We start from the raw sequence: 23,703 nt of genomic DNA, 5'->3' as shown, positions 1-23,703 counted from the left end.
ATCCCAAAAACCTCACAAAAAACGGGCGATGAAGAGAGCAGAAAACAACCACCGAGAAGCGTTATTGGAACAACAAATGGTACCCAAGGAGAAGAAGAATGACAAACTGGTGTTTGTAAACACTTATGGTAATTTGTCAAATCGGATCAGAAAAATCATATATCGCAATTGGATGATCATGGAAAAAGGCAAGAGCCCTATGGAAAAACCATTGGTTGCCTTTCGGAGGAACAAGACAGCGAGGGATCAAATTATGCGTTGTTTTTTTTTTTTTAATTTGTTTTTTTTTCTCCAGCTGAGCGTGGAGAGCGGTCGCCGGTGGCCTGAGGGGTACTGCAGGCCTTGGAAGCCCTGCCTGGGCCTCCGTGAGTTGTAAAATTTTATTTTTTGTTTAAATTGTAGTCGCGCTCCTAGCGCGTTGTTTGGGCCTGCTCCTGCTCCCCCTCCCACTTCCTGGTTCTTCCTCTCCCTCCCCGCCTCCCTGCCCGCCCACCCCCCCCTCTGATTGGCTGTTGACTGTCTCCCCTCTGGCCTACTCGACGGCCGTTCCCCCGCTCGCTTCTTTTCTCCAGCTGAGCGCGGAGAGCGGTCGCCGGTGGCCTGAGGGGTACTGCAGGCCTTGGAAGCCCTGCCTGGGCCTCCGTGAGTTGTAAAATTTTATTTTTTGTTTAAATTGTAGTCGCGCTCCTAGCGCGTTGTTTGGGCCTGCTCCTGCTCCCCCTCCCACTTCCTGGTTCTTCCTCTCCCTCCCCGCCTCCCTGCCCGCCCACCCCCCCCCCTCTGATTGGCTGTTGCCTGCCTCCCCTCTGGCCTACTCGACGGCCGTTCCCCCGCTCGCTTCTTTTCTCCAGCTGAGCGCGGAGAGCGGTCGCCGGTGGCCTGAGGGGTACTGCAGGCCTTGGAAGCCCTGCCTGGGCCTCCGTGAGTTGTAAAATTTAATTTTTTGTTTAAATTGTAGTCACGCTCCTAGCGCGTTGTTTGGGCCTGCTCCTGCTCCCACTCCCACTTCCTGGTTCTTCCTCTCCCTCCCCACCTCCCTGCCCGCCCACACCCCCCCCTTCCTCTCCCTCTGCCTATAACCTCCCCCCTCCTGGGCAGCCCTCTGCCCGGCAGCCCCCGCGGCTAAGGGCCCCAGGCCAAGGGCGACTCCTATAGTGCGGCTCCCTGTGTGTCTGCAGGTATCCGCAGGGGACGCCACTCGCCAGTTCCACCTGTTCCTGCTCCCCTGCCCACCCCTCCACTCCTGGTTACATCCGCACACGGGGCCTTGCCTCACCGTACACACAGTTGAGGTAAACTATGGTGCTATTTCTCCCCTCGCAGGATTCTCAAATTTAGGTGGCCCGGTACCTAATACGCTTTACTGTTTGCTCTGAACTGTGGCATACTAGGGTGCTTTTTCTCCCCTCGCAGGATTCTCAAATTTAGGTGGCCCGGTACCTAATACGCTTTACTGTTTGCTCTGAACTGTGGCATACTAGGGTGCTTTTTCTCCCCTCGCAGGATTCTCAAATTTAGGTGGCCCAGTACCTAATACGCTTTACTGTTTGCTCTGAACTGTGGCATACTAGGGTGCTTTTTCTCCCCTCGCAGGATTCTCAAATTTAGGTGGCCCGGTACCTAATATGCTTTACTGTTTGCTCTGAACTGTGGCATACTAGGGTGCTTTTTCTCCCCTCGCAGGATTCTCAAATTTAGGTGGCCCGGTACCTAATACGCTTTACTGTTTGCTCTGAACTGTGGCATACTAGGGTGCTTTTTCTCCCCTCGCAGGATTCTCAAATTTAGGTGGCCCGGTACCTAATACGCTTTACTGTTTGCTCTGAACTGTGGCATACTAGGGTGCTTTTTCTCCCCTCGCAGGATTCTCAAATTTAGGTGGCCCGGTACCTAATACGCTTTACTGTTTGTTTGCTCTAATTGTGGTAACGTGTGCTTGCCGCTCACTTCCTGTCTGCGTGCTCTCGTTTCGTCTGTCTCCCCCCCCTCCCTCCTACTCCATGGTGCTCTCTGTCTCACCTATCTTCTCTAACTGCTTCTCCATCGACTATCCTGCTCTCCTGACTAAATCTGGTAGGAAAAAGTTTAAAAAGGACATCCTGGTCTTCAACCCAGGCCTCCCTATCGCTGACACCTACACTAATGCCTGCTCTAAGGAAACTCTCACTGACATCCTCTTTTTCGTGCCTTCGCCCAACCTATGGACCCTTCATATGGTCTCTGTGCTCTCTCCTTTCTCCTCCTCTCCCATTAATGGTGGCACCCGTTGGGATGTCCTATTGGCCCCCTTCCGCTCCTCTAAGGCCATCATTAATGTCTACGCTAATGGGACCATCTTGGTCCAAGGCCCCCAGGCCAACCTTCACCTCTTCGATAGACGCTTCCCACACCTCATCAACTTCCTCCCCTCTCCTGCTGTCCCCCCTCCTCTATCCTTGGCTACCTTGCCTCTACCCTCCCTCCCTGCCCCCTCTCGTGCTCCTTCTTCACCTCCTTCCTCAATACCTCCGCAGGGCGTACCTCTGATCTGTACCCCTCCCTGGAAGTTCTTCAAGGATGGCAGCCTTCTCCACATTGCCACTCTAAACACTCGCTCTGCCATCAAGCACTCCTCCGATATCTGTCACCTTCTTGAGGAACTGGACCTCGACGTCCTCTGTCTCACTGAGACTTGGTTCACAGCCTGCTCTGCCACCAGCTTTGACACACTCCTACCTGACGGTTACAAGATACTCTCCATGCCCAGGCCTTACCGTGCAGGGGGTGGTGTTGCCCTTATCTTCCCTGAGTGGATTCCTGCCACTGTCACTCCCACTCAGACCTACTCCTCTTTTGAATGTCTTGTCTGCCGACTCTCTCTCTCTCCTAGCCATTCCCTTACCGTGGCTACTATCTATCGGCCACCTGGTCAAATTTCCTCCTTCCTCTCTGAGTGGGCTGACCTCTCCTCCTCACTCCTGTCCTCAACCACTCAACTCCTCCTTCTTGGTGACTTCAACATCCACCTTGATGCCTCCAGTCCCCCCACTTGTCTCTTTCGTGACCTCTGCGACTCTCTCTCACTCTCTATTCTCCCGTCTGGGCCTACTCACTCTGCTGGGCACACTCTTGATGCTCTGATCTCTTCTGACCTTCCCCTCTCCGTCCCTCTCTCCACTCCTCTCTCCTGGAGCGATCACTTTCTCCTATCCTCCCACCTCACCCTCCCTACCCCTCAGGCAAAGCCACCCTCTTCACTGCCACCCACCTTCTCTGTCATCCGACCCATGAAGCGTGTGTCAGTTGAGGCTTTTGCTGCTACCTTCTCTCCCCCCCCTGCCCCTTCGGCTGACTCCCACCCTGACACAGCCCTCTCCATGCTCCACTCTGCTATATCTGCTACTCTTGATATCCTTGCCCCCGTCATGAGAATCCGCCTGAAGCCCAAAGCCAAATGTAACTCCTGGTATGACTCGGATCTCGTCACCCTAAAACGCAAGTGCAGGGTTGCTGAGAGGAAATGGCGTGCTTCATGTTCATCCTCTGACAAACTGGCCTGCCGCCTGCTTCAAAGGCAGTACCGGCTCTCCGTTCTCACCAAGAAGAGAGCCCTTATCCAAGCCCGCATCTCTGCGGCATCAAACAACTCTGCCGAACTCTTTCAAATCTGCAAGGAGCTGGCCAACCCTGTTGCAGTCTCTACCTCTCCTGTCCCCTCCCAGGCCCTCTGCACTGCACTGGCCTCTCACTTCATCTCTAAAACTCAGGACATCCTGTCCTCGCTCTCCTCCTCTCACCTCCCTCCCTCCCTACTCAGCTCTTCCTCTGGCCCTTCTGCGGTCAACCCTCCTCCCTCTTTCTCTGCCTTTCCACCCTTCTCTGCTGACGAGGTTTCCAGACAAGTCCGATCAATGAAAGTCTCGTCTAAACAGGTTCACCCCTGTTCCTCCAAAACTATCAAGGACCACATCGACTCCCTGGCTCCTGCCCTGGCTGACTTTTGCAACCACTCCTTCGCCTCTGGAGTCTTCCCTTCCCCCCTCAAGCACTCCCTTGTGCACCCTCTTCTCAAGAAACCCTCTTCCGACCCCTCCTGCCCGGCTAACTATCGCCCTATCTCCATCACTCCCTTCCTGGGCAAGCTCCTGGAGAAACTGGCCATCTCCCAGCTTAACCTCCATGCTGAATCTGTTGGTAGTCTTCATGACCATCAATCTGGCTTCAGAGCTGCCAGAAGCACGGAAACTGCTCTTCTGAACATCCGTGAAGACCTGCTCCTGAACCTCGATTCCAACACTCCGTGTGTTCTCATTCTGCTCGATCTCTCCTCTGCCTTTGACACTGTCAACCATGCCATCCTGCTCAACCGTCTCCGGGAAAACCTGGGTATCACTGGTCAGGCTCTGGCGTGGCTGACCTCTTTCCTTTCAAATCGACCCTCCCAGGTCCAACTGGGGTCCTTCCTCTCCGACATCTTTTTCTCCACCTGTGGTGTCCCCCAGGGATCTAATCTCTCTCCCTGGCTGTTCAACCAGTATCTGGCTCTCCTTGCCCACCGCATCGCCGCTCTCTGCCCTAATTTCCAGTGCTATGCGGACGATAACCAGCTCATTTTCAGGCTACCCTCAGCCTCCCCCTCTCCTTCCCTCATCTCTGACTGTCTGTCTGCTATCCAAGAATGGTGCCGCCAATGACCTCTGCCTTAATGCCAGTAAGACTGAGATTCTACTCATCAGTACTCCCACTCCCTCCTTCCCTGCAGCTCTCTGGCCTGCCTCCCTTGGCCCCCTCCCTGCTCCTACCTGCAAGGCAAAAAACCTTGGGGACATCTTCGACTCCACACTCTCCTTCTCTCCTCATATTTCTGACATCGCCAAGAGGTCACACTACCAGCTGCACCTCCTCAGAGGTATTCTTCCCTTCCTCTCCTTCCCCCAGAAGCTCACTGTCTCCCGAGCCCTGGTTCTCTCAAAGCTGGATTACTGTAACAGCCTCTATCTTAATCTGCCTGCCTCCACTCTCCGCCCTCTGCAACTCATCCAGAACAGAACTGCGAGACTTGTCCTTGGCCTCTAGCCCAGGGACCGTATCTCTCCAGGACTGAAATCTCTACACTGGCTCCCAGTGGCTGCGAGGATAAAGTTCAAAACCCTCTGCATTGTCCACAAGGCCTTCTGGGGCCTGGGTCCTAAATACCTTCAACTCTCTCTTCCCAAATATCTTCCTCCCCGAGCCCTCGCTCATCCGCCTCCAACTCCCTCATGGTCAGCCGCTTCTCGAAGCAACGAGCTGGGGGTAGATCTCTCTCCGCAGCAGGGGCCTCCCTCTGGAACAGCCTTCCTGCCTCCCTGAAACTTGAGGAGAACCACCTCCGGTTCCGGAAGCACCTCAAAACCTTCCTCTTTGCTTCTGCTTTCTCTCTCCCTCTCCCCTGCTGAACAGCTAATTAATTCTTCACTAAACTGCACTGATCCTGCAACTGGACCACTCTAAACTGCCTTCGGTCCTGGTCCCAGTCACTGATCCCCTGGAACCCCTCTGCACTACGGGACTGTCTCTGTATCCCTACAGCCCCCCCCCTTCCCCAGCACTTGTTCTGCACTTACCTTGCACTTGCCACTAGCTGGCCCTTTTTTATTTATTACTTACGCCACTTACCTTTACTGCACTTCCCCCCCTCCCCTTCCCCTTGCACTTTTCCCCCCTCCCCTACCCCTGCACATGCGCGATCTGAATGACACCTGGCCTAGTAGGATCGTTTGTTTTGTCTCCCCTTGTTCCTCCCCTCCCTGCCTCGTCGCGCCTTGAAACACCTGTGTATAGGCGCGTTACAAATACCATATCATATCATATCATCACAAAACAGCATAAAATCCAGCCAACATTGACAGAAATTTGGGGACTGCGAGCACCGGAGGGTCATGTCCCATGTGGCAGCTGTACTTGCTGTCCGCAAACAAAAAAATCAACAGAAATAGATCTGGGATTAAGAAGTGAGCTGAAACAAAAGACATTAACCAATTGTAATTCGAAGTTTGTAGTGTATGTGGTATGGTGCCCCTGTAGAAAAATCTATATAGGGAAGACTGAAAGAAAAATAAAAACCCGGATAACGGAACATAAGAGTTGCATAAAGAATAGAATACACTCTGCACCGATGGTGGGGCATTTTATTGCAATGATGCACAAGGCAGATGAACTCAAGTGGTCTGTAGTATATCAGGTGAAAGTGAGCAATGATATCAACATCGACAGGAAGAAACTCCTGCTAAAAGAAAAAGAACTGATCTTTCTAACAAAATGCCTGGAGACGGGTCTCAATGAGAGAGCAGAGTGAGGAGACCAAATAACACCTGCTGGCAAAAGGTAAAGCAACCTCCTCTTTTGCATCAGTGTTCTGATGAAGAGAGAGCCATCTCATACCGCACAAAATCTTATATCAATGAAGGCAGCCTTGTGGCAATTCCCAAGAAAAGCACCTCTTACGAGGAGATTAGTGAACAAAGAAGATGAGCCAAATCATCATGGATGAACTATAACGAAATTGCATTCCGTATCCAACTTATTTAGCAATTAAGAAAGGAGAGATTTCAAGTCACTCGCTAAACACGCTAAATTACAATCCAAACCCCACTGATTCAATAACTGAGGAAGGAGAAATCTAAAGCAACTCGCTAAATACGTCACAATAACTGAATTACTACACCTTCGTTCATGAATCGAATGTGCCGTAGAAGAAATATTCAATAGGCAGAAGAATACAGCATGTTGTATTGCGGCGTGAACATGAACTAAGTCATCTGAGTGTTGTTTGCAGAAACAGGCTAGGATAACGCGGTATGTGGAATATTAGAAATAAGGACCCCAAAATTCAGGATGGCTGACGTAAAGACGCCGAAGTAACTAGGTGGAGACGCGCCCTGCGACAACGTTTAAAAGGACGCAAGAACAGTAACGAGCCTGAAGTAGGTATGACCCCAAAAGCGGTTGAGGACTTCGAGGTGGAACGAGAAACAACGGAGGTCTGCAGAGGCGAGAGGCGAGAAGATGCCGGCAGCGACCCGCGAGACGGAGTGGCCCTGTTTCTGGGATAACGAAGGTAAGGAAATCTAAACGAGCGTAAATAACCACCGTTTGCAGAGGGGGACTGGAGCACGGTGCGAACAATCTTGACAGAAAAGATCTGTGTTCTGTCTGTCTCACTAGGTTTACTACAGCCCTAAACCTAGAAATTGATAAAGAATACTTGGGGAAGATCGGGAAGCAAAGGTGCAGCTCCCTGACCTGAAGTAAGTAATGAGTATTGAGTGGGAATAGACTAACTCCAGAATTTACAGCCAAGGGCATGAAATGAATATGCACTATCATGTCTTTTCCATTGATATAGAATAGAGGATGAAAATTACCCAAAAATAAGAGTCTATGGAGACCTAGGAAGAGCTGGGTGCTATTAATGAGGTGAACACAAATCGTAATACTTGGAGAAGAAACTAACCCGGTGGACCGTGTGATTATGATCACACAATTGAGGTATAAAATCCTATGACATAGAGACAGAAGATTTACAGATTTAATATAAAAAGATAAGAAAGACATATTCTTTCTGATGGCCTAATATGTGTACTATCTCTTGAAATAGGCAAAACAGAAAGAGCGCAGACGCGCCATGAAAAAATGTGACTCCAGTGACAAACATCTGGGATTAAGGCTGAAGATAACAAGTAAACTCGCTTACCAGAGCTAGGAGGTAAATTGAGTATCCCTGAAGTCATATGGTTATAGACAAATAAAACGTGTACATAATACCTCTCGAAGAACAGGGGAATTAATGTTAATTGTAAATATGGTAGGCTGTCACGAAAATGATACACCACCTGAAAACATCAAAAAAGTATGTCAGTGCCTGTATTATTTTCCTCTATCAAGTTGTGCATGTTAATGACAAATAAAAGACAGAAGACAGTATTAAAGGCTCTCTTTCCTGGTAAATTATATACCCCGATGTAGTAAACAAATTACAGTGAAGTTGGTTGAGTAATAAAACCAATCTTTGTATACTTGCTTCTCGCAGATACCGTCTTCGAACTCTGGCCCAGACATGAGATGGATGGGAGTAGAATGTAGGACTTTTCACCAAGAAGCCCCCAAAACAAGTACAAAAAGACCACATTGGTTAATACATAACAAACTGTTATAGCACGAAAACCCCTGAAGAATTTCCTAAACTTGTGACAAATAGTAAAGGAAAGAAACATGTTGGGTCGTGTTGATTGTTGAATGAGTGTGTGTATGATTGACATAAGTACGGACAGAGAATCAATGTACTCAGTAACAGAGTGTTGTGCTGATATTTCTTGGAACATTAATGCCGAAAGCATTGGTAAAAGTTTAAGAATAGGTCTTAGAAAAGGTGAAAAATGTATTTTATTGAAATGTGTTTTAAAAAAAATGATAATAAATTGATATTTTTGAGATTTTTTTTTTTAAAGAGTATGTTGGAATTTAATGAATAAACGACATATATGACTGAGCCAGATGAATAAGGTACTGGAGAAGCAAGGGACCCTTTAAACAATATAGTTGTATTGTTAGTCTTTTGACTTTAAGAGGGTTGTTTTAAAGTGGTCCAGATAAATATTCCCTCTAGTCTCTCTAAGGTTTATGTTCAGCATTTTATTCAGCATTTTTACTGGACCGGCAATCTTGTAATTAGGCCCCTTGGACAGATTGTTCAATCCGCCCAGCTAAGTTGATTATCATTACTATTATTATGGTATTTTTGAGCACAGACCAAAATTCGAGAAGCAATTGAGCGCTTTACAAATGTATATAACAGTACAGATGCATAACAGAACAATTTTCATTGGTAACAACAGAACAGATATACAGCGGTGGGTAGGATACAGAGGGGCACAGAGATGGGGTACAGCTGTACAGGATGGTGGGGAGGAGAGGGGCGAACAGCGTCTGGTGAATCGGGTAGCAAAGGGTTGCGACGTGATAGCCCAGGTGTTGAGGAGAGTCCTGTAGTGTTCAACTTTGAAGAAATCCTGGGACAAGAAATGGGAGACAGATGGGCAGGACTACATCTACATGAACGATATGGCATCTTTAGCTGCTTGATCTGTATAAGCACGTGGCATGAATTCCTAGAGACTTTTCTAGAATGAGAACAAGCCCTTCCCCCTAAGCATCAGAGAAGGTGGAGACCATTTCCTCTGCCCGCTCTACCTGTGCTCTGGTCACAGGAGGAGCTTCCCCTCCCTGTACCATTGAGTACATTGTGGAGGCCATCCTCCTAGAGCCTTTTGAAGAGCTGAAATAACAAATGTAGGACTTTTCCCAGGTTTCTTTTGCAACATCTTTTGAGAAACAAACACCCCCTCTGGAAACATTATCCTTCGGAGATGCAATGCGACCATAGTTTCAAACAACAGGGTCGCATAGGGGTCTTAAATTGTGTAATCCCCCATAAACTCATATCATTGCAGTATGGAGCAGCAATTATATGTTTATGACATATTTTGGACCAGACCCTTATTATACACTTAAGCTGATAACAGTTGCATTTTTCTTCTGTTTGCCCATTAGCAATAATGACCGATGATTCGAGGGCTCACACACGGTGCTGCTCTGGCGTCCCCACTGCTAAGTAAAGTAATAAAGGGGTTGCACTGCAATTATTCCTGGGGAGGGGCATTAACTACTGGAAAAGACCAACATCTAATTCAATGTGCTCTTCATGGTAAATGGCCAATGCCTTGAAGATGCTTTAGCGTGGGCCTTATGATTCTGTGAACATGAACCCTCTAGGATTGAGTCATCATGAAGTGAATGGGCAGGGTTCCTGGTGAGCTGTATGGGCATTCGGTCATTGATCATTAGACCTTGTTTTTCTCACGCCCTCAGCCCCTCCCTCGAATCTTCTGTGCAGGCAGCTGCCATTGCTGTGGGAAATGGGTACACAGAGTGCCGACAGCCAAACAAAGATGTGCCGCTAGTTTTGGGTCCCTTGATGGTCGTCCAACGGATAGTTGGGTCAATCGGCCCGCCCCCGGCTAGACTGGTGGATGGGCTAATGTGGTTACCCGGCTAGACCGGTGGAAGAGCTAACGTGGTCGCCCGGCTAGACTGGTGGAAGCACTAACGTGGTCGCCCGGCTAGACTGGTGGAAGGGCCAACGTGGTCGCCCCGCTAAACTGGTGGAACGGCTAACGTGGTGTACCTTTCAGCCTGATAGAGCAAAATCAGTTCATGATGCGGGGGGGGGGGTCATTTTAAACAACTCTATCAGGTGAAGTGGGAGACGAGAGGGCAAATTCGCTTCTTCGTCCACTTTCCTGCTCCAACTGTAAACCTCCCCATTTTACACCAGCATTTTACACCAGCATGCTGGGGCAAGGCCAATACATTCTGATGGACTCTGCCTGAATTGGCGCCTGCTATAAGCCAGCGGTTTCCATAGGAACCCATTGCGAATGCCATAGGCAAAGTCTACTGCGCAGGCAGCATTTACATTTTCCACAAAACGGACAGTAAAAGAAACGAGTAAAGGCAATTTCACATGTTTTGCGCTTTCCTTTTGCACCCCACCTTTTGTGACAGAAGTACATTTCATGTAGGGGACTCCACAGCACGTGCATTCTAACATTGGCAGCACCCTGCACGAATTAGAATGTTTTACAAAAAGTGCCCCCGGGTCTTGCTGGCAGTTTTTCAGGCAGCAGTTGCCTCTTCGGGTGTCTAATGGTGTAAAGTGTAGAAGTTTCACACCTGAAGTGCCCCAGTGATTGAGGCGAGCACTTTCATGAACACCCTCCTATGTGTTCCCCGAGGTAGATATTGAGTTCCATGTATGGAGGCATCAGGCCAGTCTGCTTATGCAGCGGGTCAGTGCAGGGATTCATGTACTGGAGGTATGTTATACTGTAGGGACATAGTAACATACATAGTGTTCCTTAAACGATCGAATTCCCAGAAAGCCGTTGTATTTACTGTATGCCTGGCTGACTCAGGGGACCCCATCAATGACAGCTTGGCAGCCAACAAGAATGCTCAGAATGCGGTCGTTAACTACCTCTATTAACCTGACCTGCTGTCACTGTCAAGGGGAAAAGGCTACTGCTCCTTGCCCTCCACTTTCCAACTGGCAGTCACAAAGAAAGGAAGGGGCGGAGCTCTGGCGTGAGCAAGAGGAGCAGTGGCAGATGTGTGTAGGGTAGAAAGAGCTGACGGGAAGGATAGGATAACTCTCTCTCTCTCTTTCTCTCTCTCTCTCTCTCTCTCTCTCTCCCTCTCTCTCAGACTCTCTCTCTCTCTCCCCCCTCCCTCTTTTGGAACTCATACATGCTTCCACTCACACACCCACATCACACAGAAGAGCCAGACCAGCTGCCAGAGCTTGCTTCGAAGAAAGTAAACAGTGCTTTATTTGTATAATGGCACTGTGCTATGCATCTGAGGGCCAGGGGTGGACTGGCCTATAGGGAACTCTGGAAATGTCCTGGTAGGCCGCTGCACCCTGGTCCTCTTTGGTGTGGCATTTCCAGATTTTCTCATAGGCAAAGGGTTGGGCTTACTGAAAATGTATCATTTGGGGCCACTTTGAGAATTATTTCCAGGGCCTCTATTGGGTCCCAGTCGACCCCTGCTGAGGGCTTAGTTAAGCCACAATTTAAGAACTGGGGATGAAGCCTTCTGCCAGGGAAGCATTTGTTTTTGGTCATCCTTCTGCCTTCGCCTAAAACGTAAAAGATACTGGGCTGGCGCCACATGTTCAGATCTCTTTGGATGGGCATGTTAAAACATCTGGGTGCTACATACTGGATTTCAAGCAAATAGCCTTTCAGGTGAGGACCGATGGTCTGGTGGGTTGCCCAGAGCAATGTCAAAGGTTAAGATTAATTCAAACCCTTCCAGCCATCACCTCTTTTGTTTTGTGATGGCAGTTCCCCATTTTGAGAGTCCATCAGACTCAATAGGGATTTTTGGCTGATTTATAATTGACAGAGTTACAGTGCGGTAAATCTGCCAGCGGTAAATCTGCCAAAAATTATAATTTGGCAGTGCATTGAAAATTACTGCCACTTTGTTCCTGCACCACCAAACTTTTAATGAGGCCCTATGTATTTAACCTCTCTCCTGCCTTTTCTTCTTACACTGCTTGCACACCTTTTCCAACGTGCCCCTCTTGGTCCCTGTCCTCCTTTGATTCTTACTCCTGGTCTTGCTTTTTTATTCACTTATAAACATGTTTTCTGTATCTTCATATTTTGATCAGCACTTTACACCAAAGGCCTAGGCTGAAAGTACTGAATCACAATGAAAAGGCCTTCTCCATTGGCTGTATAGCTCATGAGATAAATGCTGGCCTCTAACACAGGGCAAGCCTGCACCAAGCAGCTGTGAATCCCAAGAGACCCCATTGAGCCCTTCATTCCTCTGGGGGGCGATAGACTGAGCACCACTGCACGTCCTAATAATTACAGCTGTCACTGCAGTGATTATGAGGCAGAGAAATCTGCATGAAACTATAAAATACCAAAAAGATACTTGTAATATTCACATATTTGCCGATTCATTTAGCCCCATTCCACACATCTAAAATTGGGCACCTTCGTGGCCTCATTTCAGGTTTGACAGTATTACGGCAGTAAATCCACCAAAATACTGCCAGACTGAATTACCGTTACCACCACTTGGTCCCACCGATTTACCACAGGATTACAAGTATTGTTAGGGTATTGCATGTCCCCATTTTTTGGAATCCATAGGACTCAATGGGTTTTTCCGATTTTGCTGATTTTTGGTGATAAGGCGGCTGGTATATTGCCAGCATTTTGCTGAAAGTTTCTCCTCCACCTTACAATCACATCCATAGTACAGTGGTGTGGCAATGCAGCGGTAACAGAATTACAACCATGTCACTGCTGTATTTTACACACAAGCACACTCCTATTGAGGCAAAGCTGCCCCTCGATATTAATAAATCCCTATGCTAAGGTTTTTGTACATAGGACATTCGATCGCTAATAATGCTTGCTCTGTTTATGGTATGGTTGTCAGACTCCATAGTGAACTATAGTTCCTCTCCCTTGCTTGAGACTGATGTCTGAATGAAAACAACCTTTACACTGAGTATATGGTTTCATCGAAGTGACACTGCATTACTAAAGAATTCAATTAAATGCTATGATTGTTTTTCAGAAATGTACAGAATACTGGCCAGAAGAAAAAACAACCTATGACAGTCTAGAAATCATCATCACCAAACTGATACATTCAGATGACTACATGCTGAGACTCATAACCCTAAAGGTAAGGCCATCCCTTCCAGTCTGTCTAAACATGGGGTTGCTATGAAGCAAGGTGGTGTGGCCAACAATGCATACTTTCTGTGCAAAATCTTAAATTCTCTTCCTTGAGCCATGAGAAAAAGGGCATGTGTGTAAGAACAATTAAATATGTGTCAAGCAGCTATTCAGATATTGTGCCACATTACAAGTTTGCAAGTATCCTGGCGGTAAATCCGTTAAGTCGAGGTTCCTGGTTTACATCCCCCAAGGCTCTTTACACTAGCTGAATTCTTTCTTCGAATTCTCCTGATTTAACTTTTCAATAGACAGCCAGGGAACCCACCATGTTCTTAGGAATGGCCGTTCAGGGTCATTTCTTTTCTTTTTCCATGTTATCATAGACAGCTAGATTGGTGGCGTTCCTTTCCCCTATAGTTTCAATTAGCCTAGCCCTTACTAATGAACAAACTTTCAAGAAGAAGTAATGATTAACTAAATGTACAGTACTTGGTAAGGGACAATAAAAAAGTGCAAGTGCAAGAAGAAATATAAATATCAATTCATAAAACAGAGACCTTGGAGGAGGCCTGTGACATAGGGATCTTACCTGGCAGCTTACGAGAATCAATAATTGTCCCAGTGCTTAAACTGAATAAACCACCGTTAGAATGCAGCTCTTACAGGCCTCTGTCCGTTGTTAACTAGACTGCAAGATCCTTACCGCCCTGCTGGCTGCCAGACTAAAGAGAGTGATAGGTGACTTGGTTAACTTGGACCAGACTGGGTATGTTCCGGCAGGAACACCACGTGGAACCTGAGGAGACTGCACCATATCATAGATATTGTTAAGGATTCAGACTTGGACTGCGTGATGGCCTCATTCAATGCTGTCAAGGCATTTGACATGGTCAAGTGTGACTGGTTATACGATACCATGCAGCGTTTTAGCATAGGAGAGGGCTTCCTGCGGTGGGTACACTTGGTGCACACTAAACCAAGAGCTAGGGTGAGAACTTGAAGGCAGATTTCTGATGGGTGGGTGTTGCGTAGGGGCACTAAGCAGGACTGTCCGATATCCCTGATGATGTTTATTTTGGCCCTTGAGCCTCTTGCAGTGTTTCTGAGATCTGAATATTCAGAACCGGGTATCCTGATTGACGGTATTCGACACCTGATTTCATAATACGCGGACGATATGCACCTTTCTGTTGTACATCAGGAAGAGAACTTCAAGTATCTCCTTGATGTAATTGATAGATTTGCTGAGTATTCAGGCATACACATTAGTAGGACAAAGTCTTGCTTGTTCTTTCTGGCTGGCCTGCAGGGCCTCCGTAGAAGTCAGCTACCCGACTTAGGCTTGACCTGGGGGGTAAGCACTTTCAGATATCTGAGGATAAACTTTATGCACGATTTTCATGCTATGCGTGTACATAATACACTGAAGGTCTTTGATGGTATAAAAAAGTATATGGTGTTCTGGAAAAGGCTCCCCTTGTCGATGGTGGAAAGAGTAGCGGTAGTGCTCCTCCGTTTGTTATAGCATTTTGACAATGTCCCTTTCAACATTCCCAAACAGATCTTCAACAAACTGGATTCCATTATTGAGGATTTTATTTAGAAGGGCCAGAGAAATAGGATCACTTTGAGCACTTTACAAAAGTATTATACGTGTGGGGGATTAGACTACCACATTTTGAATTGTATTCTCTTGCAGGGCAGCTGAAGTTTGTCATGGGCTGTCTGGCAGATGAGCAGTCTGTAGACACAGGCAGGCTTACTGCAACCTTCTCTCAAACAATATTTTCTGAAGGAGGTACTGTTTGTGCACAAGAGTGCATTGTCACATTTACCCCACCTCATGGCAATTGGTAAGGCCGTATGGCAGAGGGTGTGGAGACTACTGGGTACTCCCGACCCATATTCTCCAAATATCCCCCTGGCGGTGTTGTCAGCCGTGCGCCTCATGGCAGTTCAGGCGGTCAGGAGATACTGGGAGGCCAACTGGGTGGCCACAGTGGGTGATCTGTTGCTAGAGGGGAAGGTGATGGATTTCGAATCCCTAATTCAGATCTCTGGTATACATAAGGGCCAATATCTATTGCACTTGGGCCTACTGAAAGATATTGGTAGCAGATGGCCTGCGTTTCCTGAAGGCATGGAGCCTGATGTGGTCTTGTAGGCCATGAATGATATGTCAGAGGGAGACCATGTTGTCTCCAGAATGTATCAACTGGTTTTGAGCAAGCTGAACGAGCCCACTCTGAAAGTGCGGACACAATGGGAAGCAGACATAGGCAGGTCTTTTACGGATGCAAAATGGGCTTGGACCCTGACTTACACCAAGAACGTCTCCAGGAATGCCTGATTCAAATTATCACAACTGTATGTGACACATAGGGCATACCTGACCCCACCCAAAATATCCCAGTTCAGTGGGGCGGTGCAGCAGGTATGCCCTAGATGTGCTGATGAGAGGGTAGACATGTTGCATATGTTCTGGAGTTGCCCAGTGGTTCAGAGTTTCTGGGCGATTAAAGTAGACAAAGTGGCCCACTGTGTGAATGAAATGCATTCATGGCCTCCTGAGGCCTGCCTCTTGGGAGTGTGCCAGCGGAGTGAAAACACACACTTCACACCGCACTAGAATGAAAGATTTGATTTGCCTGCTTGCCAAACGTAGGATCGCCATGGCCGGGAATGCAAAAGAGGGGCCCATTGTGGAAGCATGGCGCTGTGATTTACAGAGATGAGCTGTAGCGGAGACCTCTGTCTGGTATAGAGATGTGTGCATAAGGAAGAAAGAAGTGAGTGCAGATGTGGAGGCTTGGAATGCCCTGACACAGGCGACGTTTAGCCCCTCTGATGAAATGTCCCCATAGAAGATCAACTTCGGACCATATTATTTTGGTGCCTCACTTTAGATCCATGCGCCACCCTTACGATATGCACATGGACCGCCTGTATGGATTGGCTGCAATTCTGGATTGAGAATGTACGAGCAGGTGTTATTGTACGTATCTTTGTTGTTTTTTGTGTTGAGTATAGTTAGCCCTGCATGTGGATTCTGTCACATTATTATCATGAGCTTTTTCTTTCAAAGCACTCTATTGGGCGGTGTGTCTGCATTATAACGCTGTTTCAGGGCTCTCAGTTGTATTTGTTGTGTGTGGTTCCTTTGGCAAATAAAAAATAGTTTAAAAAAATCAATTCATAGGACAGATGTACGTAAATATAAGCAAACAAAAATACTGTTAGCATAAGCGAAAATATAACCTATAAGTTATGGGTGAAAACCTTAGGGTACCACTGTCTTAACAATAGTGAACACCCACATCTATCCCCTACACAACAGTAAAAAGTGTCAGACATCAACTGGACGTCGAAAAAAATCTGATACAAATCGAATAACAAGATAGTCCGACGAGGGCTTTGAGGAGAAACAACGATTGCTGAGTTTGACAATAAATTATTAGGTGTATTGTATAAGTGCAAGTGCGAAATAGCAACACAGACACAAGAGTTTGAGACACCCTCAAAATACTTTCCCTCCCTCAAAATACTTTCCCTCACATCCAAATGCCTCAACAACATTGCCCCCCCCCCTATCTGGCCAATAGAATCCACAAGAGAACCTCTAACTGCCCTACTAGAATGACCAACGCCTCCACCTTAGTGATACCTAGATTTAAAAAGAGTACAGCAGGCGGCTCTAGTTTCCCTATCATAGCTGCGCAAACCTGGAACAAACTCCCTTTGGATCTCAGAATGGACCAACCCTACTCTAGCTTTAGACGTAAAGTCCTCACTTGGATCCGTGCCAATGACACTTAACTCGACCTCCCCACATAGACACTAGATGCCTGCAACCAGATGAATGACATCCGACCAACTTGACTGAACCGTAGTTCCGCACCTCTTTATTTTTCTTATTTCCTTTTTCCTCTCTTCCCCTTGCTCTCTCACTTTACCTACCGTTGACCCAACGTGAACTGTATAAACTATACTTTTCTTGATTTAACTGTGAACTGTATAATGTGTTTTCCTCCTGTAACTAAGTTCTTAAGCAATCTTGTACTGTTTGCGCCCAGCTACCCATTCGGGTTTGGTTTTTGCGCTATACCAAATAAACAAACAAACAAACAAACAAACAAATCAGTTACTTGCATCAATATGACAAATTGTGCTTGGCCAAGATAAACACAGATTGTAATGTTCCCCACTTTCTCGTATAGCCTCGGCAGAACTTCAAGTCACTAATAAGAGACGTATAAACAAACCAAATTTCCTCTCTGCAGCCCAAGGGGGAACACTTGACTGGCTTAAGGGGATTTGCTTGAGTCCGGGCCACTCCTCCTCTTTTCAGCAGGAAAGCTGGGGCCTTTGTGAGATGAGTTCCCAAGGCTCACCTGTGACGAACTTGGACCAAATTTCACTGATGGGTAAATGATTGGAGCCTCAGCACTTAGGTCATGTTCCGTATGCCACACCACACCTCGCACTTAGAGACAAAACAAACCAAGTAGAAAAAGGCAATGGGGCAAGCAGGGCCACCCGGGTGACTGTCCAGGGTACCATTAGCCCCCTGCCACGCTAGCTCAGGGGAGTCTTTTAAGGTCTGCCCGAGCTGGCGTGGTGGGAGAAGGCACGGCAGGCACCCTATTGAAATTAATTGTGGCCTGCTCTTGTGCTGGTGCCTGGCTTTCCAGCGCAGGAGCGGGTGCATTTAATAACAATAGGGCACTGATGCTTTTGCATCTGCGCCCTATTGAAGTGATTATCTCCCTGCTCCGGCGAAGGAGCGGGTGGTTTTCATTAGACAAGGCTGCTGATGCATTAGTATTAGCATCCTATCCCAGTGATTAACTCCCAGCTGCCTCGGCAAGCATGGATAAAAGAGCTGGGCAGCGACATAACCATAAAAGTTTGGGATATTTTATTACGAGTGGGTACGAGATCAAAAATGGATTTGAACCTGCGATTCGTTCTTCAGAGGATTTTGTGTCATCTATATGGGATATCATTCTAAAATCTTCCTTGCCACCACATGATTACCTTTGGATTTTATTTATCTGTGTTCCACTGCATATGAAAACATATATTTCTTTCAAAACTGCTTAATATCACATGAAATGATTACAATATGCATTTTTAATGATATTAATTGACCTATGCCTGACCTATGTCGTATGTAGAAAAATCAATGTATTGTCTTTGTGCCCACCTTAAAATGTACTGTTTTCCATACCCAAAAAGATAGTGTTTATTAAAGAAATTATGAAATGGGGTTGTGAGTCTAATATTGATGGGTATGAGGTTCTGCAGCCTCGGGATGTGGATTGATGAAGCCTGTTTCCTGTTTACATTTTTGCAGCTCTACTCTGACTAGGCCCTGGCTTCTTGTGGAGCGTCGGCTAGGTAGGAGGGAGCATGCAAAGTGACAGCTTTGCAGATGATGCAGCTGATTTTGAAGACGATGCATGCTGGTAGGGGTAACCAGTGCAGTTGGGTGGGTGTGGGCGTAAGGTGGTAACATTTGTGGACACCTTTGATGAGGCAGCCTGTGAAGGATGCTTCTCATTGTTACCCAGGGTGGAGTTGAGTAGGCCAGTGAGTAGGGCACTTCAATGTGAGAAAAGAAGAGGGCCCGTAATGTGGATTGGACGTTATTTTCTGTAACACAGGGCTTGATTTGTAGTATACGAGTGAGTTAGGACCAACCAAGCTGTCTGGATTTTCTTTGCTAGGTGTGTTTTGAAGGAGAGATTGAAATGAAAATGTGGAATCCGAGGGAATTACTATCTAACTATCCATCCCCAAATGTTCCCACTGAATTTCTAATTATTACTAAGAGCTGGTGTTCAAAAACGAATTCATGAGAATGTAATGAGATTCCATACTGAGGGTTTCTGCATGAAACCAAACTTATTATTTAAAGAATTAAATTAGGCACACTACATGAAATTATGAATAAAAACAAAATAACGTATTACAAGAACGCCGGTTTAATTGATTGGTAATTTAGACAAAACAGCCCAAATATTTTCAAAACTATTAATCAGAATAACTAAACACACTTGAATTAATATAGCATGGCACATGGTGACATTAGTGGGGTGAATCTCCCTAGGGTTATGGCGGAAAGCCAAGTCTGGATGTGGCTGTGGTCAGTGGTATTGGTGAGGAGGAGGAATTCCGTAATAATGGGATTGAGTTTGGGGAATGCCCTGGACATCCAGCTTTGTATCAGGTTGCAGGAATCCTTCAGCTGGGGGATATCTTTGATGGAGGAGGTTTTGAGGTAGAGTTGGGTATCATCTGTGTATTGGTGGATGTGGATGTGGTGGATGGCAAGAAGGGATCCCTGGGGCTCCATGTAGAGGTTGAAGATCAAGGGTTAGAGAATACCTGTGCTACTCCACAGTTGACAGGTGGCATGGGGGTGATCTTGAGGTATCCATCTGGACGAACTGATGTCCATCTTCTAGGTTTCAGGTGAGCCAACAATTCCCACGGGGTTGTGTAGTATGTCAATGGGTACCTGATGATTCACTTAGTCGCAGGCTGCAGAAAGATCGATGAGTACCAGTTGGCAGAGACGGCCATCATCAAGGATGCAGAGAGCATTGTTTACCACTTGGACGGGGCAGTTTCAGATCTGCTTCTAGGTCTGAAGCCAGATTGGTAGGTCTGTGGGAGGTTGTTGGTGTCAAAGCTTGCTTGAAGTTGAGTGGCTACAGCTCTTTCAAGGCTCTTGGCAAGGAAAGGATAGTGTATGATAGAGCAATAGTGGATCAGATCATCAGGTCCAGTGTTAATTTATTTAGGAGTTGGAATATTTGTCCAGATTTTAGGGTTGTGGGAAATGTTCCTTCTTAACATCTTTTCTTTTAATCTATGCATAAAATGAGGATGGTGATTTTGTAGTACGGGCAGATAAAACCTGAAACTGAATCCTTGACACTCTTGGGGCTGTTACCTCTGCCCCAGATTTAAGTTGAAGCCTAAAACTGTCCTTTTCCAGTGGACTGCCCAGAGTTCATAGCATAGAGAGATACACTTGTGGTTAGTGAGCACTTCACAAGTGCAAAATACATAAATACACAGGTAGTGTGTGTTGCACCTACCTGAGTTCCACTGACTTCGCAGAGTGTTTCCACTTGCTGGCATGTTGGAAAACACTCATGTGTTCAGAAGTAAGTGCAGGGACAGATACAGAAATGTTGCCCTACTAGGTCAAGTTTGAGATAACAAGGATGCACATATTCATACAAGTGCAACAGCATTGCACTTAAGATAGCACTACATGTGGCTACAGATAACAAACAAAGTCCTACTTGATCACACCCTACTACAATACCACCGGAGAGCAGAGCATATAGCCTATAACAAACCTCACATCCCGAGAGGATGCACAAGGGAATTGTGACCTGCACCCTTAAACATACCTAAACACAACAGTCAAATGTGTCCCCATGGGAGGGGGTATGCACATATATCTGTAGTGGTAGCTTGTCAATATTCCACCAAGTGGAGAGGGTACCAAGGAAAGGTCTTCTTTTGGCTATGGTAGTGTGTGCTCCCGGTCACTAATCAGCAGATACACATGGCACCTACAACACAACACATTTGCGGAGGGTGGGACAGTGATTCACCAGATTGAGGGGTTAGGGTTAGAGTAAAGATTTTTGTTAGATTTAGGGTAAGAGTTAGGGTAAGAATGGTTGCTGCAGGGTTGGTGATGTTGGGGTTTGGTTAATCGTTAGGGTAGATTAAGTGTATGGTCGGCTACGGCTAATAAAGTAATGGGCCTCATTACAACCATGGCGGTCTGGGAACTACGGTACCGGTAAGCATGCCAGTATCGTAGTTCCCGTACCGCCATACTATGTGCTCTGCTCGCAGGTGCCGTTTCACCCGACAGGTTTTCCCTGGCGGGTGTAACGGCACATGCGAGCAGAGCATGTCGGATGCACCGGCACATGCAGAGTTGTGCCGGTGCATCCGACATCCCCATTCAGCCCTATGGGGCAGAATGGGCATTGGGAGGCCCTTGATTCCGGCACCCGCAAATGGGCAATTACCGGGTCCGCCGAGCTCGGCATGACCCGGTTCTTGCCCATTCACGGGTGCCGGAAAAAAATGCAACTCCGGTGGCAGCCGTGCCCTTAATAAGGGCACGTCTACCGCCAGAGTTGTAATGAGGCCCAATGTCTTGGGTAAGAGTTAAAGATAGGGAAAGGGAGGTTTGGGATGGCTGGTGATGTCAGCGTAGGATAGGCGTTAGGATAAACCTAGTGGTTAGGGCAGAGTCAGCATTAGGGTACATTTTAGAGTTCTAGATATGGTATGGCTAAGATTAGGAATAGAGCATGGGTTTGGGCTGGTGATCAGGTTGGAGTTAGGTTCACTGTTCACTTTCCATCGCTTTTGTATTGAGTAACATGCAAATAAAATGTTTTAGCATGCTGAAGGGTTAGTGGTCTGTAAGAATTCAGGGTTGTAGAAAGAGTTAGGGGAAGGTTTAGGAGCAGACTTAGGGTGATTGTAGATGATTCTTAAAGGTTTGGATCATTGTTGAGGTTACAGCCTTGTACTTTTGTGTATTTCAAAAGAGCTTTTTGGTGACCTTATTACTAGCAACATATTCACACTTTGTATTGATTTTGTTTTGATTGACTACATTTGTTAAAATAACTTCTTGCTGGCTACATTTTCACATGACTGCATTTTCCTGGGGGAAACTTTCAGATAGAACCAGGGAAAGCTGCTTGATGCCGTGCTGCAGCATCGGCTGAAAGCAGAGGATCACAGGGAATACAATCTTTGCTGCAATTCTAGCCCTGCTAAATATTTAAAATGAGAATCAAGGAGTGAACTTGGTCTTTAAGCCACCAGGGTGTCTTTTATTTCTTCTTTGCATATTTGACAAATTACTGCTAATTTCAAATTTTCAGGTGTCTTGCCAGTTTAGATCATTGCATTAAAACTAATCGTCAATATGGGAGCCAACATATCAACTTGGTCATGAAACAAATCAGCTGGAATTCCATCGGGGTCAGGGCAGTGATTAAGTACCCGTTTCATTATGACCTCAGTTACCTCCTGGACAGAAAACCCAATAGGAATTGTGCTGCCCTGGCCTTCCATACTAGTGGACACTAATTCATAATCCATCAACAATGATTCCTGGGTACTAACTGAGGCAGCAACTCTATAAAATGGAGACAAATTATCTAACCACGCATGATCACCAATATTGGGTTCAATACTTTTTAGGTTACAACTATACATTGGTACAATTGTTACCAAATCCCACATTGCCTGGAACTGTTTTCTGAGGAAGCCTCTGCTCGGTCCGACCATACTGGATTGTCCAATTTGAGTTTGCGCTTAGCTATAGCTCTCTTACTATAAGTAGAACAAGCAGTTACTATTTCTTTCCTGGTCGATTCAGGTTTTTTCAGTGTGAAGAGTAAATTACATTTGGCCAAACTACAGTCCCTGTTAAACCATCCCCATAAATTATGGGCTGAATCAGAAGGAAAGCTCTAGTAAAATGCTTCAGAGATATTTGTCATCAATTCGTCCTATAATGCCGCTACCACAGAATATTAAGTTTTCCGTTTCAATTACCAATTGAAATAAAATAAGTTTGAACTCAATCTTTGATGGATAGTAAATTCACCAATAACTGCCCATTTTATTATTTTAGGAGTGAATGTAACTTCCACAAGGGCCAAGTGGGGAGTTCATTTGGTATGGACATACTATGTTACCAGTTAATCTGCAGTGCAATTACACAATGATCGCTGTAGACAACAATAAAATAATCCTTAATATAAGAACATTTAGTGTCAGGAATACAAAGGTAATCAATGGTAGTGTAACCAGGTGTCCTCTGAATCTATAGTTATCACGGATATCATTAAGAGCCTGATCACTGATAGAGTGCAATGCCCACTAAGTTAGCCACATACACAATGTGAGCCCTCTAGAACAGATGGCAGGGTCCAACATGCAAAGCTCTGGAATACCCAATGTCATATCATCATATAGCTTCAAAAAGATCAGGCAAGGGACTGTTACCAATTTATAAATTGAAGTCCCCGCCCGAAATTACTCAACCCTGACTTTTGAAATCCCCTTATTTATTTATTTATTTATTTGCATTTGTTGAGTGCACAGCAGACCGGAGGCATCGTGGCGCCTGTTACAGTGTTGCTTATACTTAGTTACATACAGTTCAAGTCCGTTGGTGTTACATTGGACGATATTATTCTTTAGTTACAACATGCATTTGAGCAGCAGGAGAACCAGGTGAACAATGTTAGTTGAAAAGGGCGGTTTTGAGTTTTTTGCGGAAGGAGAAGAGAGATGTTTCAGCTCTGAGGTCAGTGGGCAGAGAGTTCCAAAGCTTGGGTGCGAG

At 46.3% G+C, this 23,703-nt stretch overlaps 1 protein-coding gene across 1 annotated transcript in view; it reads left to right on the top strand.

The window, feature by feature from the left end:
- PTPN5 (protein tyrosine phosphatase non-receptor type 5) overlaps positions 1-23,703 on the top strand; it is an 814,933-nt gene that overhangs the window by 690,382 nt on the left and 100,848 nt on the right. Inside the window, exon 11 of the mRNA XM_069624164.1 lies at positions 13,186-13,296. Coding sequence (XP_069480265.1) covers positions 13,186-13,296 — 111 coding nt within the window. The remainder of the gene's footprint in view (positions 1-13,185; positions 13,297-23,703) is intronic.

Source organism: Ambystoma mexicanum, chromosome 11 (assembly GCF_040938575.1).
Source record: "Ambystoma mexicanum isolate Mex_15411 chromosome 11, UKY_AmexF1_1, whole genome shotgun sequence".
Lineage (NCBI taxonomy): Eukaryota > Metazoa > Chordata > Amphibia > Caudata > Ambystomatidae > Ambystoma > Ambystoma mexicanum.
The sequence above is the reverse complement of the archived record's forward strand: the minus strand, read 5'-3'. Positions and strand labels throughout refer to the sequence as shown.